The sequence below is a fragment of the Thamnophis sirtalis genome, unplaced genomic scaffold (genome assembly GCF_051295495.1).
Source record: "Thamnophis sirtalis isolate CommonGarterSnake01/CBP01778 unplaced genomic scaffold, rThaSir2_p1.2 scaffold_9, whole genome shotgun sequence".
Lineage (NCBI taxonomy): Eukaryota > Metazoa > Chordata > Lepidosauria > Squamata > Natricidae > Thamnophis > Thamnophis sirtalis.
The window spans coordinates 37,444,703-37,471,767 of record NW_028261389.1 but is presented as its reverse complement, the minus strand read 5'-3'; the positions used below and the strand labels follow the sequence as shown (position 1 = coordinate 37,471,767).

Below are 27,065 nucleotides of genomic sequence, written 5' to 3'. Positions count from 1 at the left end.
GTTTTTTCTATTGTTGCTTTCAGAAGCAAGACTAGAGAAGCCAAACAACAAAACACTGCAGTTACATTTCAGGTAACTACACTAAACTCAACTACATTAAAAGGTAGTGAAACTTACTTCAAGCAGTCTTCGAAGAAAATTTCTTGTAATGTATTTTTTTCTGCCAGAGAAGGCAACTCTGAAATAGCTGTTTAAAGTGTAAGTAATGAACTAAAATATAATCAAATTATCCTTTCTAGACATTTTACCTTGTCCTATTCTTTATTAAAAAAAAAATTTATTAGGTGTACATGTTTTTTCATGTTTAGTTTTAAAATGGTTTTGAAAGACAGTGAAATTAAAATATTGTAAGGTGATGTGCAGTGTGGTTGTTATGAACATTGTATTCTCTGTTGCTTGTATAAAACATATACAAATGATACACAAATGTTTTCCAAGGGTCAACCTAACATGTTTTGTGTCAAACAAGCTTGCCAAACCCTTAAGTTTATAGAAGTGCAAGAAATCTATAGAAGGAAAAGAACCTTCCGGGTTTTATGCAAGAGAAGTTACTGTTTATGGCACTGTAAACTGTTGGTTTACATTTGGTAAACTGAAACAATTCAAGCTACGTTATTCACAGAGGGTGAATAATAATCTATATACTGTAGATACAGTAATATAAAATGGGCATCAAAGCAGCAGGCAGCAGTCAAAGAATGGGCTGGGAATCCCAACATCTTTTTTCTGTGTCAGGAATCTTACTCACAAATTTCACAAAAATGGTAATCAAAAATGGTTGCCTGATTTCACATCATTTTAATGCAGAATATTGAGAACTGTAGTGTTTAACATGGTTAAAAATAAATGAAAATAAAAGCCCGCTTCCTTTCCCCCCAGAAGCATTATTAAATTGAAAAACACACATTTATTTGTGTGTTCCTTTGTCCCATCTATTTTTCATCATTGATGGAAATCTGTACTCCGTAAGAAGTTTTTAGTATGAGCCTCTGGTCAAAGACTGCCTACCCACTGATAGATAGTTACAAATCTTCCTTAGAAATATTTGTGAAGGGGAAACTTAGAAAGATATTGATTGGGGGTACTTTATTACCAAGAACTCTCCAAGATCAGTGGGGATGACAAAATTAACTGCATTAATGAGGGATACAAAAACTGTTGAGAAACCACTTTAGCTCAAAAAAGAGGGGGGGACTTTGATTTTGAGTTTTGATGATTAGAATAGAATAGAATAACAGAGTTGGAAGGGACCTTGAAGGTCTTCTAGTCCAACCCCCTGCTTAGGCAGGAAACCCTAAATAGGCCATTATTTTAGAAATTGATAGTATTTGTTATTTTAGATAAATAAAAAGTTGATATCACTATATTACCAAAAGAATTTGGAAGTCAATGCTTTTTGTTACCTTCTTTTCTTTATTTTTCCTCACTTTATCTACATTTTCCCTTTCCTTCACCTCCTTTCCTCTTTCCCTATTTTTTCATTGTCTTTATTTATGTTTTGTACTTTATATTAGAAAAAAGTTTTAGTAAAAAGCAGTTCCTCAAGAAATGTGAAAAGGTTTATGAATTTTTTCCCCAAAAAATTATTTATTCAATATATTTATTTGTTCAATTTCTATGGATGTCTACCTCAGACAATGAATACTATAATATTAATTTCCATAAAATACTGCTCCTCTTGATTTCTAGAGAGTAATCACCAGAAATAAAGGGGGGAAACACACAAATCAAAACACAAATAAAAAAAATCTGTAATTACAACTATATCAAGTTCATCTGATTTTTGTATAGTCTTTAAAAGGAAAAAATGAGCCTGGAACAGCTTTAGAAGAGACAACCAGCACTCAAAACAAACTGGTTCCCAATCTAACTTTTTGAAGTAGAGATGTTATATCAGCATCCATAAAGCCTAATCACTATTCTGGAGCAGCTCCAGTTTCAGAAAAGATTTCAAATGCAACTCATGTAGAGTGTGTTGCAGTAGTCCAAGTGAGGGGCAATCAAGGCATATGTGAATGTGAGGAAGGTCTCCCACTCCAGGGAAGCTCATAATTATCCCTGTAGATGAAATTTTACAAGGGTGTTTTTGCTACAACTGCCAGCTGAGATTCACTTAAGAACCCCAAGTTTCTTGACATATAATTTTTATTAAATAAATTTTAAGAGTATAAAAACAATACAATTGTTGGAAAAAATATAAAGTTTAAAAGTAAATAAAAGTGCAAAAAATGGTGAAGAAAATAAAGAAAATAAAAAGTCACAACGAAGCTGCTTCTGATTTTCTTAACAGCAGCTAAGTGCATTTATACTTTACCTTCTCTCTCTAAGGTTACAATATAATTTTATATAGTCCATCCTTTCTAGTCATCAAACCCATAAATCACAAGTTCATATTTTTCTTTTTTCAGCAAAAAGTCCATAAGGGCTTTTCAATCACTAATAAATACGGTTATTGCCCTTTCTTTAATCAGATAAATCAAGCTTTCTTTGCTAATTCTGTCATCTTCACCAGTTTTTCTTCCATTGTATATATTTCAGAGCCTTTCCATTTTTGTGCATATAATATTTTGCAGCAGGAATCCCAAGTTATAAACTAGTTTGTTACAGAAGGAATAATGCCTCATCTTATCCAGAATTAAAGTTACCTTTACAACAGTTATAAAGAGTTCTTCATGAAAAATTATTAAAGCATTATCAAACATTTTGAAAATAGTTTAAAATGTTGATTATGCAATTGAAAATATTATTCTTTTTTCTGTCCTATAACTGTAGATTTATGCTTCATGATCCAGAATGGAAAATGTGGAGAGTGGATCTTCTCTGGACATGGGTGAAGTAATTAACATGAACGAACAGTGCGATGTATTTAAGGAGACTGAACTTTGGAAAGAAAATGTGGATTTAATAGAAAAGAGCAACTTAGGAAATACCATGTCCTCCTCCTATGAAATATCAGCTCCAACCAACCCAGAGACCAAATTGAGCCCTGGTAGCCTCATCAGGAGGCGGGGCTTGACTGGTAAGTTGCATCTACTGAATGTGGAGCATGATGGTGCTGACAATCCCCCATATCTATTTGATAGGCATGCTCCAAGTAGGATTTCTACTTCTCCAACCTTGCGGAGGCTAAGAAAAAATACATCATCAGTTTCTCAAATAGCTCAACTCCAGGACAATGCTGAGAACATAAGAACAGACAAGCAGATGCCACAAATCAGTGTTTTTCTTTCTATGCATCCAGAACTTCCTTCTCGCCCTCAGCACTGCTGTCTCCCATCATCCTCTGGCATTTACTCAAATACAGTGACCCAAGTACAACACTCTACATCAGTTAACCCCACAGCAAATCTACTAGATAACAAAGATGATTTCAGTGATACTCAAACAGTGCAGCACAGTAGAGACAACAACCTTTCTCCAGAATGTGAGGGAAACGATTCTCAGCAATATAGCCAGGTAAGTGATTAAAAAAAACTTTTCCTCTTTTCCGAATTAGCATACATTAAAAATGTTCTACTGAGAGTCTCATATAATAAATCATGTCATTATAATTCTTAGCTTGAAAAAGAATTTAGCACTGTTTGACAGCCTATTCCAGCTTGCCTCAACCTGATGTGCCATAAATATGTTGAAACGTGTCTTCTGTTTTCACTGGCTAGCATATTTTTTATAACTGAAGACTTGTAAAGGACACCAATTGGAACATCCTTATATAGTCATTTTCTAATTAAGTTTGCATTCTTAAATTAATTATTAAGCCTAAAATAATTAATTTAGGCTGAAAAGCCATCATTCAAATCAAATAATTTATATGCTAAGAAACACTTAAGATGGTGCTATCTTCAAACCTCATCAAACGCCATAGCCAATGTCAAGGAATGCTGGGAGTTGGCAGTAGAGTCTATAAGGCAATTTAGACTCTATTCACGTGTTAAGCAGTAGAGGGCTATTAATCATAATTAATTTGTTTTTAAATGAAAACTGTTTACCTAAATGGTTTGTAAAAATAAACATTTCCAAGAATCTAGGAATTTTGAATGTCATATTCATTTTCTGACATAGTTGTTCAGAGTAGGAAGCACAAGTCTAATTAAACATTTGTCATGCAGTATGGTTTATTAAATGGTCTGAATTCCAAAGATGTCAAATGCCATCTAAGCCTGAGTTTAAATGGGAAAATTATGGGGGAGTTTTGATTCCATCATGAAACATCCATGAACTGAACAGTCCTATGATTATGGGGGAAAAAATTGTAATAGCATTATCGGTTTTCTCAGCCTTGCTATTTATTAGTCAAAGATGATCAGAAGTGTTTTCTCCAATTGGTTCCAATGAAAGAGAAATTATTATGCTATCTGGGGTATTGATGTATTCTGCAATGCAAGCTGTGGCCCTTAAATATATTACTGGAAGACCTTGTTTTCCTTCTTGGTAGTGGTGGGATTAATGCCCATCACACTTCATTCATTTATTCATTTATATGTAAATATATAAATGAATAAACTTTTTTTCTAGTTGTGAATATGCTATCACACAGGCACTATTTACCAGTGCAACTCAATATACTCAATGTACTCCAATTAAGAGTAAGTTGGCAGCTTACTCTTAATTGGAGTATATTGTTATTTGAGCATAACATAGAAAGATGGTCAACAGAGATGGGTTGCTCTCGGTTTGGCCCAGTTCAGATAAACCAGTAGTGGCGGCAGCAGGAGGCTCCTCCCACCCACCTGGATGCTTCAGTGCATGTGCAGAAGCATCACACATGAGCACAAGTGAATCAGTAGTGCCAGGTTTTGGAACCCACCTTTGATGGTCACCTATTGTGCTTGTGAGCCTCTTGAATCCAACTAGCTGGTTACAGAATGGTGGACTAAATACTATGTTCCTGGCCTGATTTTTAGGCCTTAGATCAGTGTTTCTCAACCTTGGCGACTTTAAGTCCTGTGGACTTCAACTCCCAGAATCCCCCAGCCCGCACAGCTGGCTGGGGAATTCTGGAAGTTGAAGTCCACAGGACTTAAAGTCGCCAAGGTTGAGAAACACTGCTTTAGATGATCAACATTCCATTTTAGTTCTGAAATTCCATTATTCATGTGAAGCGCAGCCATTAGTTATAATAACTAACACTCAATGCCTTATTTTTTCAGGCCTTGGAGTTACATAAATCTAGTAGGTATGTATATACTTAATCTTGCTATTTTAACATCAACATAATATTCTCATGCTATTTCATGTTGAGAAGAAAGAGTGATATATTCACTGCATCTGACAAAATCATGTCTGTTTAAATATAGGTGGCCACATTGTAAATGTTCCACTGCTGAGTTGTTTAAACTTGCTCTTTTAACAACAGGTGCTTCATGTTTGCATATTAGTTCAGACATGCCCAGCTATATTTGTCTTTTCCTTTTGTACTGTTAGAAGTAGCTGCACAACTGCTTGAAATTCAACAAAGTTGAAACATCCCAAAGCAGAAAAGGCTACTACAATATATATTTCTTCAAGGTTTTTTTAACCCTTGAATTACCAAATTGAAAATCTATCTTTAATTCAGATGACCTTTTCCAACCTAATGCCTTTTGGATGTATTGGATTTCAGGTCTAAACAGATGGTCAATATTGAGGAAGGCTATTATAGCTATTCTGCACAAGGCATTACATGAAGTCCAGGTTACAGATGCATCAAACATAGATTGATTCCTAAAATGTAAGATAATGTTAATGAACCTTAAAGGCCATCAAAGATTAATCAACCATGTTCGCTTATTTTACCTGTTAATGATAGAACAAATAGATATTTCAAAGTAGATCAACAATTGTTATTTGATGTTTGCAAGTATAACTGTCTTGAAAAATAAAATTACCAATACTATTTACATTGCTAGGATCTATTCCTTACTTTCAGAACACCATAATCTCTCCTCCCTTCCTCTTTTGTTACATGTAGATAATATTGTTCAATTTTATAGCTTTTTTTTCTATAAAAATATTATAACCAGGCTCATCCTATTAGGAAGAATGAAATTGTTGGTACAAGGATGAGATTGCGTATGGCAGCAAACTATTCAGGTTTCCTTTTTCCTTTGTGATTGTTCTATTATATTCAAAATATTTGATATATCTTTTCTCCTGAAGAGAGAACATATAACTTGGCTTCTTTGAATAAAACCAGCCCTGAATTTGAGTAGGAAAAAAGTTTTCATTGACTAATATGATTTGGGTGATTAATTCTTTGGCCTGATCTTGCAGAGATAAACATAACCATGTTCTCTGCAATTGACGGACATGATAACTTTCTCATATTTTGTGCAGAATAAATTAAAATATGCAAACTATAGTGGCTATGCCAATCCTGTTGTTCTAGATTTATCAAACTCTTTGATTGATTCAATGATTTCTGGTAAAACCTAGAAGAGAGAACTATAATAAAACATGTTATGTAGCTTCTCAATTTTGAGTTTATCATAACCTCTTTGCAAATTAAAAAACACCATTATATAACAGGGATTGTAATATTTCCATATGGCTGAAGTGAAATATAACATATTCTTGTTTTCCTGAACAGTATTGGCAATAAAACAATTTACTGAGTTCTAAAATTATTTTCATTAAATAGTTCCTTAGGTCATTATTCATATCCTTATTGTTGCAATAGTAAAATAAGGTTCAGATTTTCAGAAACAGCACAAAATCTAAAAGATACATGTAAGTAAATCTTTGCATTTGAGTACAAAAGGTTTGTGTCAGTATTGCATCTAAGCTGATTCATTAGTTAGCCATATGGGTCTTTCGGACTCTTTCAAGCATATCACAAGGCAACCAGAAAATAGAAAACCATATTGACATGATACATTGCCATAAGCCATTATTTCCTAGCTTGCAAGGAGACTGCACAACAATAGGAACAAAATGCATGTATTGAATACAATATTAATGGTACCAGTATTTACTCGGTTAAAAAGTTGATATATTTGTGTTGGTAAAATACAAGATGAAAATCAATGCTAGTCAGCTTTATAATGAACTGAGATATAGTAGAACTGAGATGACATGGCTGCTGTATAATGGCTAAGATGAAATTGTTTGACCAACATTATTTTCTCTGCAAAGGTTCATCTAGGTCAGTTACCCCACAATGTTGATTGGATAAATGTCTATATATTGTTGTATGAGATTGCTTGTTTGTTTCAAACTATGAATGTTGGGAGCCTTGGGTAAACATGAAGTCAAGGAGTGCATTTTCTCCCTTCTTTAATAACAACTTTCTTGGAAGTAATTAAACATCCAGTTTTTGTTTTTCTTGTAAACTATACAGGTCAGCTGTTCGCAGGCACAGCTCAGTGGTAGTGAGTTTGCCTGGACTTGAGATGTTCCCTGGAGACTTGTTGATATCAGACAGTGCAGCACAATTCCTATACCAATCAGCATCACTCCAAAACTCAGGTCAGGGAGGGAAAAATGTGAATTGGGGTTTTAATTCAAAATAACTTCTGGGGTTTTTATACTGTTAAATGTAGCACTGCAACAGCAGTTTTATACCATTGGCTATGAAAACAGCACCAGTCCCCATCAAAATGCTCTGTGCCCCAGACCTTGGTGGGAAAGAACATGATAAACTCTAAATGTGGATAACAAACCACGATTTCATGTTCATATATAAATATTATGCCCAGACAATGCCCACACAAAACCCCAACATAATCGTTCAAACTGAAGACCTGGTTTGTTCAGCATGCTAGGACAATGGTTTTGTTTCTAAAAAGATCCTAAATCACAACAAACATTGTTTGTTTAATACATTATAGCAATAGCAGTTAGACTTATATACCGCTTCATAGGGCATTCAGCCCTCTCTAAGTGGTTTACAGAGTCAGCATATCGCCCCCACAGTCTGGGTCCTCATTTCACCCACCTCGGAAGGATGGAAGGCTGAGTCAACCTTGAGCCGGTGAGATTAGAACCGCTGAACTGCAGATAACAGTCAGCTGAAGTGGCCTGCAGTACTGCACCCTAACCACTGCACCACCTCAGCTCTTAGACCAATCAAGGTTAGTTATCCCAACAAATTAAGGTTTGAATGGAGTTAGGTTACCTCACAACACTTAAGTCCAGTCACCTATGTAGTTAGGAAGGTAAAAACAGTCCCTTGTTTTATTAAAGTGCTCTTTGCGGTTAAATTCATTATGTGAACAGTATGATCCAGTCAAAAGTAAGACAATTGCAAATGATTTTAAACACAAAAAACAGTACAATAAAATCAACACGAAACAAAAGAAGAGTTGAGGTGACATAATAACAAACCATGTGGAAAGAAAAGAAAACAATCCAAGTTAAAAGGATGTTTCAATCATCTTCATCAAAGGCCAGATGAAGAGCCAGGCTTTCAGGCCCCTTTGAATGTCAGGGAGGAAAAACAGCAGGGTGGGGTCTCTGGGGAACTTCATTCCAGAGGGCAGGCTCTGCAACAGAGAAAGGTCCTTCTGGAGTACTAATAGGTGGCATTGCTAAATTGAAGGGACTCAGAACACACCAACCCTGCCAGATCAGATACTATGGGACAGCCAGTCCCTCAAGTAATTAGGCATTATGCCATGAAGGTCTTTGTAGGTAAGAGCCAGCATCTTGAATTGCACCAGAAGCAAATAGACAACCAGTCCAGCTTGCAAAGTAGAGGTGTTACATGGGTGTACTGTGGCAGGCCCATCAGTGCTTATTGTTGCTGCATTCTGGACTATTTGAAGCTTCCATATGGTCTTCAAGATGAGCCACATATTGCTGGCAGGAAAAACGTGCACACCAGATGAAGCTGTGCAAAGGCTTTCCTGATACACGACCCTTGAATGAAAAAGTGCCACCTTACCTGAAGTTAAAGTTGGAACATCCCCATAATTGAGTGGTCTAAACAACCACAGCCATTTGGTCATGATAGGATTGAGTCAGAAATGGTTTCTCTTGATTCAAACCTGTATAGGCTCTCTTGGTTGGATTAGAATCAAAAGATTTAACTGGGTATCATCAATATATTGATGATGCCAAACCGCAAACTGATGGATGACCTCACCCAGAAATTTCAAGTTGATGTTGAAAAGGGGATAATAGAGAGTACTATCCTGCAACACCTCACATGTGAGTGGCCTAGGAAGCAATGTTTCTCCCTCAACCAATACATTGCCAGTTTTGTTCCCTTTTCCTACTCTTTTTCCTTCTTTTCCTGAACACTGTTGGTTGGCTAATTAGTGGAGAAGAGCCTGGTGATACAAGACCTCTCTATTAGGATTTTCTTGGTGTAACATTTCGTAGGATATCAGACATGATTCCTGGAGGATTGGAGCTGGGGAGGGAATGACTCAGTATTCTCAAAATGGCAACTTTTGATAAAGTTAGCTATGTGCTTCTAGAACATTTTAAGTTGATTTGAGCGGATTAGCCCTCTGGAATAACGTCCTCCCAAAAGGTTCAAATTTCTCTGATTCTGCTGTCCTTTAAATGGGCCATTAAGACCTGGTCTTTGCCCAAGGCCCTGGATCAACTGAGGTAACTATGTCATGTAAATAGGATCACACGATCGTATTTTCTACAATATATATTTTTGTTACTTTTGTATTTTCTACAATATATATTTGTGTTAATGCTCTTATTTTTCTTCCATTCAATAGAATCCAAAAGGACATGGTGGCCATTTGCTAAAAAAGGAATTGTGAGTATTTGCAAATTTTGCAGATTTCCCCCCTCACTCTCAGTTGATATTCTATACACTGAAAACCTGATGAAATTCTGAAACTCACTGTCACAATATCTGCCCTCTGGAATACTATTCCGAGAGGTTCATGTTTTCCTGACTCCACTGACTTTTTAATGGGAAGGAAGAAAGGAAGGAAGGAAGGAAGGAAGGAAGGAAGGAAGGAAGGAAGGAAGGAAGGAAGGAAGGAAGGAAGGAGGGAGGGAAATATAACATTCAAACAGGCACCTACCTAGTGTTCATCAATACAGTTTGAATTTTAGATTCAGATCAAGAGTTAGTCAACATATTATCTGTAACATATTATAAAATAGCAGGGAAGGGTAGTTGTTTATCATTATAGCAGCCCTGATATAGCACTGATATTCAACTCATACAGTATTTCAGTAAGCTATATAAAAACACAAGCCATGCTAAGCAAGTCTTAGTTTTCTTTCACTTTGTTGGAAGAGAGAAAGAGATACCCTCATAATTTAAGGAGGATGAATAAATTTAATTTAACTCATCTGCATTCAATACATCTGAAAATATTCATTTATAATAAAAACATGTAGAATATTTCCATGTTTATTTTCCTATGCCATGCTGACTAATCTAGTAGATCGATCTTCTTTAATATTTGGTGTATATTCCATAATGGTTGGCAATCACATTATATTACAATTCATGTATCTTCTGGACTGCCTTCCCTCTCCCCCCTCCCCCCCCCCCCCCCGTTTAAAAATATGACTTTAACTTTTTCAAATTAACATGTGAATTTTCTCTTTAAATAGAATAAAGACAAACAAAAACAAATAGCTGAGCTGGAATATTGTCTCTCTACTCTAACCATTAAAATGTCAGAGTGTGATGGCTACAAATTTCACAATGTAAAGGTATAATATTTTTATCATATAATTTTAGCTACATTTGTTTTAACTTTGTACTTTGATTTCTCTTAACTGGTTATTTTTCTCAGTGCAATGTATAAATACTATTAATGTTATTTTGTATGAGTTTTAAACTTTAATCCTATAATAAATATTCAACATATGACCATCAACAATCATTCTGGTGTTAAAACAGCAAAGATCAATTTGAGAATGTATATGTATAAAGAAGTATGCTGTATATTTGTATTCACAATTACAGGATAAAACATGGCATGAGATGCTGAAGATGTATCAACTGGAGCCACAAGCCACTGGTGATCAGTTAGACACAAAGAAGAAGGAAGCTGTGTGGGAGCTATTTACAACAGAATGCAATTATTTTCTTGATCATCTGTTGGTGCTCAAAATGGTATGCTTAAATTTTTCAACTATTTTACTGCTTGTAGCTTACCCATTCACCTGACAGGGATCTTGTGCAACCATTTGCTCCATTGAGGATGGTATTCTGTAAGCTAAGATAACAGCCATAGCAGGGATTGCTCAACAAGACTCTGGCAGTTTTTACAAACCAATTTCAACTGGAATGAATTGAATTGGAAAAGGATATATCTAATGTAAGAGCAGATCCAGACTTTCTGCTTGGCCTATCAGCACTGAGGGCTGCTCTCTGCCATCTGAGGTAAGGAATGGATGACAATGTCCTCCTCTCATTCCAACCACACATCCTAAATCTGTGTTTTCCAGAATCAACTCAAAACTGTGGTTTTGTGATGGGGCCTATCTAAAGCGCTTCAGCACAGATGGTCTCCGGTGGTCCATTCTAGTAGCAGCCCATGTTCAATAAGATGTCATTCCTTGCATGCCCCTGCCCTCCCACTCCTGGATGCCTCCCTTGCAACCATTTCATCCTGGATTGCTAGGCTTCTGTGTTCTCTGCTGGTGGGTAGTCGCTATTTTTAAAATAATCTTGACATTAATGTTAATGATCCATTACGTCAATGACTCATCTTCAACCCCAGAAGCTTATGCTCCATTCAAGCTGCACAGTTCTGCAAAGCTATCCTTCCTTAAAAAACAAAATAAAAAAGCTTTAAATTGCAATGGAGAGACATGGCTATTTGGTTTCTATAAAGCTGAAATCAGTCTTTTCTTGCTAAAGAGTTTCCATTGGCACTACAGAGGAAACAAGAATAACCAATGCTCTGTTTAACATAATGCAAGAACATAATGTGGGGAAAAGAGGTCAAGTAACCTCTTTTAGGGTCAAAGGAGCTAATGTGGGGGAAAGGGTGCAAACATTTAGACAAACAAGGAGAATCATAGAAACTAGTAAGAACTGAACAATCCATGAAAGTAAAGGAAAACATTGGCAGATTGGTCCACACTGATCTGGCTGGCAAGGGTTATTTTCCATGCATGGATAAAAAAGGTGAGAAGTAGAAGAATGTTAATGTTTATTGGTCTTGTATGCCGCCCACTCCCGAAGGACTCCAGGCGGCTTACAATAAACAAGGGAAGGGGATAAATAAACAAAACAACACTATAAAATACACAACAGTCACAGTTTCCGTGGGGCTGGATATTTCGAAAGCCCCCCAGCCTGCTGGAGCAGCCAGGACTTAACGGCTTTGCGGAAGGCCGGGAGGGTAGTAAGGGTCCGGATCTCCACGGGGAGGTCATTCCAGAGGGCTGGAGCTGCGACAGAGAAGGCTCTCCCCCAGGGAGTCGCCAGCCGACATTGGCTGGCAGATGGGATCCGGAGAAGACCTAACCTGTGAGATCTAATCGGTCTATGGGAGGTAATCGGCAGGAGGCGGTCTCTCAGGTACCCAGGTCCGATGCCATGTAGGGTTTTATAGGTAACGACCAGCACCTTGAAGTGGGTCCGGATACTAATGGGTAGCCAGTGCAGCTCGCGGAGGATAGGTGTGACGTGGGTGTATCTGGGTGCACCCACAACCGCTCGCGCGGCTGCATTCTGGACCAGCTGAAGTCTTCGAACACTCTTCAAGGGCAGCCCCATGTAGAGCGTGTTACAGTAATCCAATCTTGAGGTCACAAGGGCGTGAGTGACTGTCTGAAGGGCCTCCCGATCCAGGTAGGGGCGCAATTGGTGCACCAGGCGAACCTGGGCAAAGGTCCCCCTGGTCACAGCTGACAAATGGTGTTCTAAAGTCAGCTGGGGATCCAGGAGGACTCCCAAATTGCGAACCCTCTCTGAGGGGCGTATAATTTCATCCCCCAGCCTGAGGGATGGAATACTTGGCCAATCTTTGGGAGGGAATGACCAAGCAAACCTTGCAATTGTCCTAGTACTAATACAAGCCCAGTTCCATTACCAACCTGCTGTAGTACAGGATGGAATTTCTGACACTGGTTTAAGAAAAATGTGTTAGATAAGTGGAAAGTATAACTCAGCATAGTGGATTAAGGAAGGTTAGGGTAATGCTATTTTAGGAACAGAGAAACTCAATTAACAATCAGATACTTATATACCATCAATAAAGTGATTTGCGTATTTTTGGTTTATACAAGTGATATGTAAGTTCATTCTGAATAGCTCAGAGTTAAATGTGAACCAGACCATAAGTTGTTGTTCAATATACATAGTTTGAAAAAAAAATCTTGGCTGAGTATTATGTACAAATAACATTCATAAAACAGAGGCTATTTTTATGACACTTCCTGCTTTCTTCAACACTACAATGCTTTTGTTTTTTACTTCTCCATTTACAAGCTTCCTTACTACATGAGAACTGAAACCTAGTTATACAAATACATTTGTGGAAAAAAAGACTACTTGCATTTAGTTAAATGGGGAACTATACTTACTAGAAATAGCTTCCTCAAATTTAAGAGGAATATGTTCTAGTAATGAGTCTTTCCAAAGAGAAATTTTCCTCCAGTCAAACTCAAATTTATGGACATATTTCAGATTTCCTTGGCATAGTACTGGAATGGTTTGTCATTAGCTCAATGGCATTTGAAGTAAAGGAATGGCATTTCCACTTTCTAACAGGTTACAGTCTTATTTTTCTTGATGGTCTCTGATCCAATACTTTGCATAAAGGCTTGGTTCTCTCAGCATCTCTTATAAAGATGTGCAGTAGATAATCATCATCATGACTTACTATATGTGATAATCAAAAGCAATGGAGATAGTTTCATTATACCAATGCTTGCTATTTCAAAGAAAATGTTTTAATAAAACATCATAAAACAAAGAACACAGGGAAAACACATGGCTCAATTTTATACATGCCTACTTCAAATTAAGCCATTTGGAAGGTTTAATCTTTAGCTGAATTGTGAAATAATTGTCATTTCAATTTGGCAGCAATATACACAAGATTTCCAAGCAGTTATGAGCACATCTGTCTTGTGTTGTTACAGGGGATTTGGGGGGAACTGAAGGGAATTGAGATGCATTCTCTAATATACAAGTCTTTATTGCAGGTCCTTGAAATGTAGTGCTATTCTTGAGATCTTTTGGTTATTTGGGAGATGGACAGAACACAGTTTGTAATTTAATAATAGCTCCCCAGATTATCTGAAATAGTTTTGGCAGGGATAAGATATTCCCAGTCCTTTAATAATGGCAACAACAAAATGACCCACTTTCTTAAATTATAATACTGTTCTCTGACAGGAATTAAGTTTATTTCAGTTCTAATAGCCATAACTACCGTAATTCTTGACTTTAAAATTATTTTGGTCTGACTCTCTTTGTTTTCCCTATAAAGAAATAAGTTTATTTATAATAATTATAATTTCATAATTATAATAATTCTGAAATTCTAGTTTAAAAATAAAGTAGTCTTTGAGTGAAATCTGACCTCTGTTTTAGAACTGTAATGAATTAGCTTTCTCAAAAGAAGAACTAGTAGCAAGGATTAAAGGATTTGGAAAATAAATTATTATCCAGAAACTGTTGTTTGTTTCTTTGTTTTTCAAAGATCTTTATGGATACACTAAAGTACTTGCAGACCAAAGAGCTCCTACCAGATGTGGATCCTGAGTTATTATTTGCAAACCTGGAAGAATTAAATCAGGTGACAAGGAACTTTAGTGATAATAAAAATGTGACCATACCAGAATTATTCATGCCACCAAATTAATATAATGGGTAATAGCAATAGCAATAGCTCTTAAACTTATATACCACTTTACAGTGCTTTACAGCCCTCTCTAAGCGGTTTACAGATTCAGCCTATTGCCCCCAACAATCTGGGTCCTCATTTTACCCACCTCAGAAGGATGGAAGGATAAGTCAACCTTGAGCCTGGTGAGATTTGAACTGTCAAATTGCAAGGAACAGGTAGTCAGCAGAAGTAGTCTGCAGCAGTGGTGGGTTTCTACCAGTTCAGACTGGTTCAGCCGAAAACGCCTTCTCAGTGAACCGGTAGTAAACCGGTTAGGAACCCATCACTGGCCTGCAGCACTGCACTCTAACCACTGCGCCACTGTGGCACAGTAATAATTAAAGAAAAATATTATTGGTATCAAAATAATCCAAATACTGCTTTTTTTTCAAATGTAAATCTCTAGAAAATTGAAATAGAAAATACAAAATATTAACTTTTCCAAAGCATTTTTCCCAAAGTTGTGGTTTAATTATAAAGTATGTTATATAATCCTACATTGAACAGAAATTGGACTCCTGGTCTAAGTGGCTAAAAACTGTGTGCTCACCAAATCTGACATACTTTTTTAATAATCATCCAAAACTCATTTTAGTGTCTGTTAATAATTCATAGACATGTCCTTATTTTAAGCTGGAGAAAGAAAAAAGATCCTGACATCTTAATACCAGCATTATAAAAGAATGTCTTTGGCTCCCTGTCTTGGAATGATACATAAGGTCCAGAAATATATTTTAATTTAATTTCAAAGGAACGTTCATAGTCTGTGCTACGCAAATTCAACAGATCAGTCCCCCATCTCCCCCCAAAACCTGGACCCATCTAGAATGGTTCACCTTCAGTAATAAGATTTAAGAAAACGTTCCATTGAAAACAGTGAAAAGTTTTTTGGCCAAGCCTAACTTGGCTGCCCAAGGAAGGATCTGGGAAAATGGTCAGTCACTTGGACAAATTCTCTTGCAGTGAAACAACTAGGCTTGAGAACTGAAGTGGAAGAGAAGTACAGCAAGTAATGTTTGGGAAGATTAACAGGAAAAATAGCCTTTTTTCTATGTGGTTGGGGTGCCTTTCTGCCAATTACAGAGTGACATTTCCCAAAGGATTTTCAAGCCCCAGTTGCAGCAGATGAGGTGGTCTTTCCCTGCTGCACAAAAAGAGCCCTCTTCAGTTTTTAATCCTATCCACTTTTATTTGCAGAAACTGTCCACTTCTAGCCTACAGGAGTCAGAAGCTTCAGTGGAAAGGAATGTGGCTCATTTTATTTATTAAATTTATATGCCACCCCCTCAGTGATAAGGTGACTCTGGATGGCTTGCAAATCTTACAGATCCTCATACCGTGCATATCTTAAAGTTTAGTATTTGATCCAAAATTAATTTTAAATAAATATATTCTTTGCTTAGGTGACTCTAAGTTTTGCAACCAGTTTATTTAGCACCATGGAGGATCATCTTTTGGGGCGAACCCCCTCCCTTGATTTCATCAGTGTACTCACAAAGGTAATAAGTTACTGAATACGGTACATTCCGTTATGAACCTGGTAAGAAATGTTGGAAAGCAGAAGTTTCAATTTCCCAAAGAAACCCATAATTCTGTCATTTTAGTCTCAAATCACTACGATGCCACATAAAAAGGTATTTTAGCCACAAGCGTTCAAAGTGGCTTCCTTTCCTCTAGCTATGATAATGTGTCTTTCCCAAATCAGTTAACTTCTGGGTATCTAGAATATTTTGGTGCTTTTAATTTTGCAGGCTCCAAGTCTTTGGTCATTGTGGCTAGGATGAGGGATATGGAAATCTGGCCTTTGGATATATTTGCTTGGACAACTACATACAATGCAACACCATCACAGCAGTGAAATTTTGCTTTAGCAGACTAATTGGGAGGAAAGGTCTCTGTTGTTGAGAATGGTCCATTGAATGGAAGAATAGGGCATGGCAGTTTTATATGATTTGAATGATTAAGTTGTGATGTACATCATGCACACTATGCTAGTTGAGTAATTCTCTGATTATCCAAAATATACAAATCACAGCAGAAATTTGGTCTTTCAGATCCAACGTCCCTTGCATTAAGTCTGGTAAATTGAGGTTTGGGGGATAGTTTCCTTTTGTAAGCCAAAGACAATCAATAGGTTCCATGATCCTATCCCTATTTCCTGAGAAATACAGTAAATTCTATTTCTATTCTATTCTATTTCTATTTCTATTTATTAAATTTATATTTTTAGTTTCACTAAAATCAATGAAACAGCCTAAACTAATGCACTTACTATGTTAAACCTTGCAAATAAGGCTGGATCATACCCAGTGTATTTTTGTTTTTGTAAGAATCATGATCAAAGAACTAATATTAATACATAGAAGGTTCAGCATCATGGCTAGATAAAAATTTCAAGGCAATTTTTTTAAAGCAACACATTTAGTATGCTTTGTACTCTGTAAGTGCATAATATTTTGTTTATTTTCCAGTATTTCCAAGGTAACCTGTGTCAGAGCCACCAGATATACTGTCTGACTTACACTTCTGCTATTTTTTACTTGGAAAAATTGAAAAAAAGAGAAGATTTTGGGACTTATTTGAAAGTAAAGTTATTAATTTTGTCTTTGATATTTTTTACAGTGTTTAAACTGATTTCACTATGTCCAGAATAAATAGCTAAGGGGAAGAGAAAGAGAGAGAGGGGAGAGGAAAGAGGAGAAAAAGAGAAAGAGATTCAATCGGCTTTTAATTTAATATTGACAGAATTTTGTTGCTGATCAATGTGTTAAGTTCTGTCAAATGACTTTGGCTGATCTCAGAAGCTAAACAGGGTCATATCTGATTGATAGTTGAATGAGAAATGACCAATAGGGAGGCAAGAAAGTCTGGAAGGAAACATAAATATTTGCAGAAAGTAGAAGTGGGAAGTCATCTCAAAATTGCTGCCAAGGAAAAGAAAATACATATGTTTATGAAAACAAAAATTAGCAAGTCAGACAACACAAAAAAAGCTTTAACACACATTTTTGAAGCCACATTTTTAAATGTTGAACACTTTCTATTTCTGTATTGTAACTAAAAGTGTTTTAGTTATTTTGTATAGTTGATGGCTAAAATAATTATTTTTGTTCAGTCAAGAAGGAAGTCATTTCTTTATATATTTCTTTTTTTACTATGTACTTATTTTTTCTATTCCTATTCTTATTTCTATTTTTCTTTTTTGCATGTCATATTTTTTATTCTTTTATTGCTTTAGTTTTTCTTTTTATGTGTAATGTTTAAAAGTAATAGTATAAAAGTACTATTAAAAAGTTTCACTTAAAAATAGAATGATTTGCAAAGATGTAAGTTATCCAATAAATAATGTCATATTCAGTATAAACTCAAGAAATAAATCGTTTATGGTATCACTAATATCCATTCTGTTAAGAAATCCCATTGAAATTGTTCCCTAATGTGTGTTTTCCGTCGAATTTAACAGTGGTGTGAGCAGAATAAAGAATGTAAGCGACTCCATCTAGCTGAAATGTTAGTTGCACCTTTACACAAGTTGACCCGCTATCCCCTTCTGTTAAAGAACATTTGGAAAAATACAGAGGCAGCAGAGAAAGTTATCATTAATTCACTTAAGGAAAAGGTGGAAACATCAATAAGTGAGTAAAGAAACATCAACGCTGCTTTGAGATTTGTTCTATTCCGAGTTTCTCAAAGAAATGTGCAAGAAGTTGTTTTGTAATTCTAAGAAATAAAATAGCAATGCAAGGTTGATGTTACAGTGTTATATTTCCACTGTGTCATTTCAAAGACTCTAATATCTTTCAGTTTGGTTTTTTTTCCCCTCTACACAAGCCTTAAATTACCTCTGAAGGCCTAGGGAGTTTGCAGACTGAGATGTGGCCAGGGTTAGGGTTAGGATTAGCCTTCTCCATGTTCATCCCACAACACTGATATATCCTCTGGACCCTGGCTCTTGTTTTATTATTTTTGTTTTGGAAAGCTTTCTTGTTCCTTTTGTCCCTTTCTTTTTTTTATTCTCTGTGGGGTTTTTAATCAATTTTAATCAATTTTGTTTCTATTTTTAGTTCCAACTCTAGCAATTATTTTAAGTATTTTATCATTGTATCTCTTTTTTTTTAAATTTTATGCTACAGGTCTTATATTTTTTATGTTTGCTGTTGTTACTAGAAATACTTCTGAGTTTTACTGTAAGCTGCTTGGGGAACCTTTTTGTTCTGAAAATTAATGTACACATTATTTAATACTACTATCAGTATTGTACTGAAAAAAATCAACCTATTCCAATTAGAATAAACACAAGAAACTAAAAATCAGACAATTCGGTTCTTGGGTGTGTGTAAACATTCACTACTTTGTGTGAAGATTGCTAATGATCATCATAATTTGCCACCATAAATGTTTATAGAGATATTGTTATCAGTCATCAATTCTTGACTTTCTGTGGCATATTTTTTAGGGGATTTGGAAGGTAAAGTAAAATGGCTGGATAATTTTCAGAAATTTAAACAGCTTCAAGAAATTATAATTTGGCCTTCACTTTGGGATCAAGAAAAGAGACATTTTGTTCCTGAGGTATGCAATTTCTTGATTATCACAGAAAATTTTATAGTAGTCTTTAATTTTCTTCACCTATGAATTGTCATACAAATGAAATAAAAGATTCTAACCATTATCACATAGTGTGGAATATTCCATCTTTGTGGCAGGTAGATCACAATATTCAGTCACAATATTGAATATAAATGTTTACTATCTGTTGATTATTTATTTCAAATGATGCATCACAGTATGAACTATGAAGATTGAAGGGTCCCCAGGCAAGTATGGCCTTGGAAACTCTAAAATGAAAATTTTGTATTTTCACCCCTTCAGTCCCTACCCTGTCCTTCTAGTTGCTCTTTTATAACATTTGTTTAATGTTTGAATATGGTATATCATAGTTATACTCAGCACTTTCATTTCTTTGGTCAGCCTCCAAGAGAAGAAAGTATGACCAGAAACAAATATGTTTGTACATTGCTGAAGTCAGAATCCCTGATCTCATTAACAAAGCAAGGCTAATGATTAGTGCTTAAGAACTTTTTGTTGTGAAGTTTGTATATGAGATTTGATTCTTGTAGCCCTTAACATTATCATGGTGTGTCAGTTTGTTTTTTATTGACATCTACTTGTTACTTATTTTCTTTACATTTTCAAATAAAATTGACTTATCTACTAAGTGGCCTTTTCTGGCTTCCTTTTCCCCCATCTTAAGTCTCTCAAGTACATGCTAAGAGATAATTCACATGAAAACATCTTCTCTCCTACAAAGAGATCACTTATTTTTGAAGGTCGATTGACACTTGCAGGTAAATATACAATATTTCATATTTGGCAGGCATATTAGACAGTACACAGGATGAAATAGCTTCCAAACCTCATGAAAGAACAGAAACAAAGTCTTAACAAAATGAAGCAATACATGTTATCCAGGCAGAATTTCTAGCTCATTTTTGTGTCCAATTCTGGATATATACTATTTAATAAGTAAAAGTACATGAGTATAGTTTGAAATCAGAGCATTAATCATAGAAAACTAGGGCTTCCATAAATGCCATAAATGTTAACTATTCAGAGATTTCATAAAATCAAAATAGTATCCCTCTCCATGGTTTGCAAAGTCAAAGTCTATTACTTAGACATGACCAAGTGAATCTCCAACAGGTGTTCCCTTGCTTACATACAGGTATTCCCAGGATTGGTTCAGCAGTCTACTAAAGTATGAATTCTTGAGGAATTCTTTTGTTCAGGCAGTTATGGGTGCAACTCCTTTCTCTTAGCAGTTCTCTTATATTATGGGACTGGGGTTTTTCCCTGATGAATGTAGAACTCCAGACTTGAAATCCATAATGTGCCCTAAAGTTAAATCTGCTGCTACCAGTGCTTTGCAAGCATTTAATTAATTCAGTCTTGTAGATATGATTGCTAGAATTTTTATATGAAGATCTGTTTTTACACTGTAGTCCATACAGTAGCACTGTGATTGATATCAATGTTTAATAATTCAAATAAAAATTTAATCTCTTTATAATTTTAAAGTTGTAGAGTATTAATAGGAAGGAGCTGCTTTCTTCTAATTACCTCATATATAAAAGGATATTATAAAATCAAAGACCTATTGGTTAGAAAACATAGGTAACATACTTTTCAACTTCTTCCAAATTTTTCTGTTAGACCTGCCAAAATCAAGAGGTAGTGAGGAGCTCAGAAAATAGTTTTGTTTTTAATATATCTGTATCATGGTTCACCTTTTATTTGCTTTGCAGAATCGATGAGATTTACCGATGTCTATCTGTTTCTGTTTGATGATTTGCTAATGATTACAAAACCTAACAGATATAAAAAGGTAACAAAATAAAAAAGAAAAGAAAGAGAAAAATAATAATCAACTGCTGTTGTATTTATATACATTTTGACTTGTTGGCAACAGGAGTTGTAGATAACTGGCAAAGCAACTATTTAATTATCAAAGAATTCAGAAGAGGACTAAGGAATTAAACTTTTGCAAAAAGCTACCTGACTTATTTTCAGAACTGTTTCATTCAACACTTGAAATTGTCTCCCTTTTTTTCTTCTTCCTGAGACAGTTTCTGATAGAGAGCACATTTAGAAAGACATACCTTACCAAACAAGCCCATTGTTTGTTTACATTGAGGAATCACTTTTTGGAATGGCCCACAACTTCTATTGTTCACCTTAGTGCCATCCTGAACAACAACTTTCAAATCAGCAGGAACCAATCTTAAGAAGATGGAAAAATATAGATGAAAGAGATGGCAGATGGAAATAAGGAATTTGCAGCAGTCTAAACATGTCTTGGTATACAGAAATCCCTAGAAATTGGGGGGAAATAGACCTACTGAAATGCAAAGACTAAGCTTAGCTGGGCTTACAGGGAGGGAAAAAGCTTATCCTTGAAGATCAACTTTAAAGGAACAAAAAACACTCTTGTAAAGCATACACTAAAGCCATTAGTTTATTCTTTGGTGAGAGTTAGTCTCCCAGAACAGAAGGGCTTTAAGGGTTGCCATGATAGAAGCCAAGTCTTTGGAGACCTGTAATACCTGCTTATGTCAGCCATGTTTGTTTTTAGGATTTGGTTCCATACTTTCAATATCTTCTATTTTATTGTGCATAATAGTTATTACAGCTTGGCTGAAGGATATTGGATAGGAGCTCCCCTTGAGTCTCTTCATAATAGATAGAAAATACAGTTAATATTAATAACCAGAGAATGTTTCTGGCTTCTGTCAAAAGCTGTACAAAGTGTGACTTGCTTCAGAAAAAACACTAAGATGGGGCTAGCTGCAATCATGGTTTGTTGAACAATGTATATTGGCCTTGTTCAAGCATAATGCTATGACAGGACTGTCAAACTCCCAGCCTTCAGGCCAGATGCATCATGTGCTGCCCACACTCACACCCAGTTTAGCAAAGGGAGGGAAAGTCCCAATACGTCATGTGACGCTGCCATGACGATATGAGTTTGATATTCCTATGCTATGATTTCTTGAGCATGATCATTCACATTTCTCATTAAGCCAAAAATAAAGATACCGTATTAGGTTTTAGCATGCTAGATACTTGTAGTAGAGCTTTTGATAAAAGCAGGAAATGGCCCTACTTATTCATATTAGTAGCTAGATTTAGACATCAACTTCACATTTCAAATAATTTTGTCTTTTCTTTTCCTTCCTCCTCCTTCTCTTTGAGCATGCCCAAACTTGTGTCAGTATGTGTTTCTGAGTTAGTTTCCTGTCTTCTTCCAAATTAATTGGTTTCCTTTTCCTCCATTCCATCTGCCTCCCATTAATTGAACTATAAAGGTTAATTAAACTACAACATATAGTAGCGGATTTAAGATGAGCTTGCTAGCTCTTCCTAAAGTTTCTATTTCAGTGGCAATTGTAGGCAGGGATATCAAAATTGACAAGATCATCATTATAAAGCCCCTAGATCTTTTGAAGTATGTGCACATAAATGCCAGGACTTGCATCGCAACACTGTATCTGCCAACTTGCCATTTTTGATACCAGCCCTACTCCCACCCTCACACTACTGTTTATTTCTATGTATTTATCTCAGAGGATCCTTTTTCCTATGTCCTACAATTTAGCTGCTACTTACCTTAATTTGAATCTTTCCTGCTTTCCCCAAAACCATGGATTGTAAATATGTTTTTCATTTCATTTCAGAGATTTGACTTGAGTTTAACACCTGCTTCTTCTTTCTTCAGTCTGGAGTTGAAATCTTTGCTTGAAGAAGGTGGTAACTGCATAGTACTTGGCCAGCCTATCCCATTAGATAGAATGATGGTAAAAAATATTGATTCATTCCATATCACAGGTATGTTAAATCTCTTTGCCGGAGATTTTAAAATTTGTTCATGTCAAATATACAATATGTTTTGAGGGCCTAGTCTTCTACATCTCTTTAATATATTAAGAAAACTTAAACAATGAACAGGGGTGTGAAGCTTTTCCAAAAATTGCCTACTTTCATTGCAAAACCTCTAAACAGTCATTGCTTGTATGCAACAGCTTGTAAGTAATACAGTTGGCTGTATTGTATTGTGGATTTGATTTTTATAGTGTGCTGGGGAAGATGCCAAAGTGATGAGACCCTACAATTTAGCATTGCATTTGTACTCATTGTTAAATATATACCCTCTATTCTTACTACACTCTTTTCATGTGAAAATGAACTTTTGCAAAATAAATCTTATCTACTTTCAAATAAATCTAGTATATTTGAGTTCTCCACTTTCTATGTCCCCAACATATACTAGTATGAAGCTATAATTTACACCTGGTAGAGGTTTGATACCTTTACATACAGGGCATCTGATTGTGATATGATTATTATATCTCAACATTTGATTAATTAAATACTATTAATTTGATTAATTAAATACTACCAGTATTATAGTGATACTTCTATCACAATAAATCATATGTGTCTAAAACCAACTTCAACTGTTAAAATTGTAATCTATTTCTGCCTGGTATATGGAGGCAGAGATATTTAGGGTCAAATATATGACCAGCAGAGAAAAAATGAGGTACTATTTTGCCCTTTCCTTAGAATAACAATAAGTATGCAGATAATTAAAATGGAAATGGAAAAGCTGGCTTTCACATTCAAATTTAGACTTAATACAATCTATTCTATTAATACAATCTATTATATTTGGAAATAGTAACTCAGACAGCTCTGAGATTAAATATCATCACTTATAAAAGTAGCCTTTTCTTAATATTGATGAAAATGCTATCCCATTATTTTACTATCCTCTTCACAGCAATTGAAAGGGATTCCTGTGATGATGAAACAAGAGTAGGCATTAGTAGCAGAAGTGACATTACATGAACAAGAACCAGTTATGAGAAAATGGGATGTCCAAAGTATGTGTGATATTGCACTTTAATTTCCTTGGAGAACTTTGTGCTTAGTACTCAATACTGATTTTCATGGATATTTTTGGAAACTTTGTTTAGTAGTAATTGTTGTTTCTTACTTAGGACCACTTTTTAGACTGCATTTACATCTAAACCTGAGCTATCTTTGTTTAGAAACTTCCGTTATAGGAATAAGACAGAGGCAAAACAAGAAATGGGAGAAATCAACATTAGAGAGTAGAAACACGCATTCTCTTTGATGAGATCTATTTTTATGTATGTATGTATTGCATCCTGGCATCTTTATCTGTTTACTCCAGTAACAGACTTTAAAGAAAATGAATTAGTTAAGTGATCTCAATGGATTTAATAATTAAAATTCCAAAATGGTTCCATTAAATTAACCCAAAAGCCACTATTGCCTTCTTCTAAATAAAAGAAAGTTAGCTGACAATTCCATTGAAGTTATTCACGGAATTATCTGCATGTACTGTACATCATGTGCTGTATGTGCTGTATAGCAGCAATTACATATTCCTGTTACAAACTGAAAGTCAGTTGTTGATTATAAAGATCTGGAAAGAAGCTATATCATGTTCCTCTATTTCCTTAGCTTTGGGACTACGAAATGCTTTTCTAATACAGCATGAAAATAGATATCAACAGTGCATAGGAGCCTATTTACTTCAAGCACAAACAGAGGTATCCAAGGTAGGGAATTTACTTTGGAAGTTTCTTGAAAGCATATGTATCCATGCGTATTGGCCTCTTTGATGGATGAAGTGGTACTTCCTTCCTTGAAACAGTGCTGGTGCTTCTCTCCTTAGAGATGGACCATAATCGGATCCAACAGTTTTCAATAACTATCATCCAGTCTCCTTTCTTCTTTCTGGAAAAGATTGTTGAGAAAATAGTTGATCTGTAGTTGATGGGAACTCTTGAAGAAACACATTATAGACCCATTGTAGTCAGGTTTGAACCATGATTTAGTATTGAGACAGCTTGGCTTGTCCGTGTAGATAACATTCAGAGAAAGAATGTTCTGGCGGTAGTGCATCCATCCATGTGCTTTTTGAACTCTCAATGGTTTTTTGATACTGTTGACCATGGTATTCTTCTGACATGCTTCCCTGGGCTAGGGATGATGACATCATTTCACTCTTGACCCCCTTTGGTAGGATGCCATCCTTTTTTTCAACATTCACATAAAACTGCTAAGTTCAGTACCATTATCAATACATGGATAATATGTAATTATATCTCTTGACCCTGGGCTGGCCTCAGTGTGCCATGTAGCACCTCTGCTTTATGAACTGCACTAGCTGCCTGTTTTGTTCCTGTGCAACTCAAGGAGTTGCTATTCCTATAAAGCCCTTTATGGTATCCTAATTATTTGAGGGGCTACCTATCTCCTGCAGCATTTGCTCAGCCAATTCAATCCTGCAAAGTTGGCACAAAAGTGCTTGTGATTACATAATGCTATTGATTGGAACTCTAGAAGCATTCCTTCCCTGTAATAGCACTTGCAATATGTAGTGAGTTCCCCCCACCAGTTAGCCCCCACTGTTTATGTTGTTTTGAAGAATCTTAAAAACATGGCTCTTCACCCCAGCCTTTAACAAGTGAGGAAGCTTTCTTTGGATTGTGCAGGTTGTTTCTTTTATTTCTGTCAGTTTTTTCTATTCTTGCTACTTTTTTGTCCTCCCCCCCCCCCCCCCCGCTTTTGGATGTTTTTATTTGTGAGCTACCCAGGGTCATTGGGAGTTAGTTAGGTGGCATACAAATTCAATAAATAAATTATAAAAAATAATGTAAAGCATTTGCTTTTTTTCCTCAGAAAACATGGATATCCCAGATGGAAACAACAATCACAAACTATATAAGAAATAACATTTCAAAACCTTCATTTTTCAATACACTTGCTGAATCTGCTGAAATTTAGCTGTAACTTGTAATGTTTTGACTTTTTAAATGTTTTTTAATATTTAAAGAAAATTGTTGAAATGTTTTGAAACCTTTCTGAAATGGGAGTATTCTTTAATTAGAACAGAGTTCAGGGAATAACTGGTATGAACATATGCAAACATCAACCTTTCATTCACCTGCATTTATTAATAAACATAAATGGGGAAAAATCAGAACATTACCATTAAACTAAATTTTTTAACTTACCTTCACGCTTAATTTTTCATCAAACTAACTACAATAGCATTATACTGCTTGTTAGAGAGAATGGTCCCTAAGTGCATAATATGATCTGCCTAAAATCAGTGACAATTAAAAAAACCTGAAGATAATAGTGATGATGACAAAAGAGATGAAGAACTAGTGAAAAAGAAAAAAATTATAATAATCAAGGCTAATGTGACTATAAAAACTAAAAAGACAAATCATTGGAATTCATATGATGTAGAGATAAATTTGATCATATATCATTTGCTCAGGTTTTTTTGGATTGAACTATTAGCAGGTGGATTCATGATAAGGCTTTGAAATGTTTGTATCTTGGTTATCAGACATTGGAAGAACAGATCATTTGCTAGAATTCATTTGCCATTTTGATGATTGTAAAACAGAAGTGTTCTGTTGTAATGAATTAACAGGGCTTTATGGCTGGAAGGTTTTTCTGAAGCAACCTTGCTAATAGAAAATGGAACAGAAATGCCACAGTATATGATTTATGTATTTAGTAAAAAAATTATTACCATGAGTAAAAAGAACCTGACATATATTTGACAACCAAGTTAACTGGAATTTCTCAAGTTGAAAATTACTTCAAAGCCACAGGTAGAAATAATCTTAAATACAATGGCAGTTAATCACTTTTTATTTATGAATTAAAATGTTTTATTAAAGAGTTCATCAGATATTA

General features: G+C 35.4%; 1 protein-coding gene across 5 annotated transcripts; it reads left to right on the top strand.

The window, feature by feature from the left end:
• PLEKHG7 (pleckstrin homology and RhoGEF domain containing G7) lies at positions 1-27,065 on the top strand. Of its 5 annotated transcripts, XM_014056486.2 has the most exons (18): positions 1-198; positions 2,773-3,019; positions 3,242-3,456; positions 5,151-5,176; positions 7,319-7,446; positions 9,660-9,700; positions 10,516-10,617; positions 10,874-11,023; positions 14,571-14,666; positions 16,160-16,255; positions 17,228-17,341; positions 18,220-18,391; positions 19,213-19,328; positions 20,011-20,104; positions 21,062-21,141; positions 22,991-23,141; positions 24,807-24,904; positions 26,031-27,065. In XM_014056486.2, the coding sequence occupies exons 2-18, from the start codon at positions 2,794-2,796 to the stop codon at positions 26,133-26,135; spliced, it is 2,010 nt and encodes a 669-aa protein (XP_013911961.2). In that variant the 5' UTR covers positions 1-198; positions 2,773-2,793; the 3' UTR covers positions 26,136-27,065. The 5 variants fall into 5 exon arrangements, 4 of the variants coding, with proteins under 4 accessions (XP_013911961.2, XP_013911959.2, XP_013911958.2 ...); XM_014056484.2 differs by having other exon boundaries at positions 1-72; positions 2,773-3,456; XM_014056483.2 differs by having other exon boundaries at positions 2,773-3,456.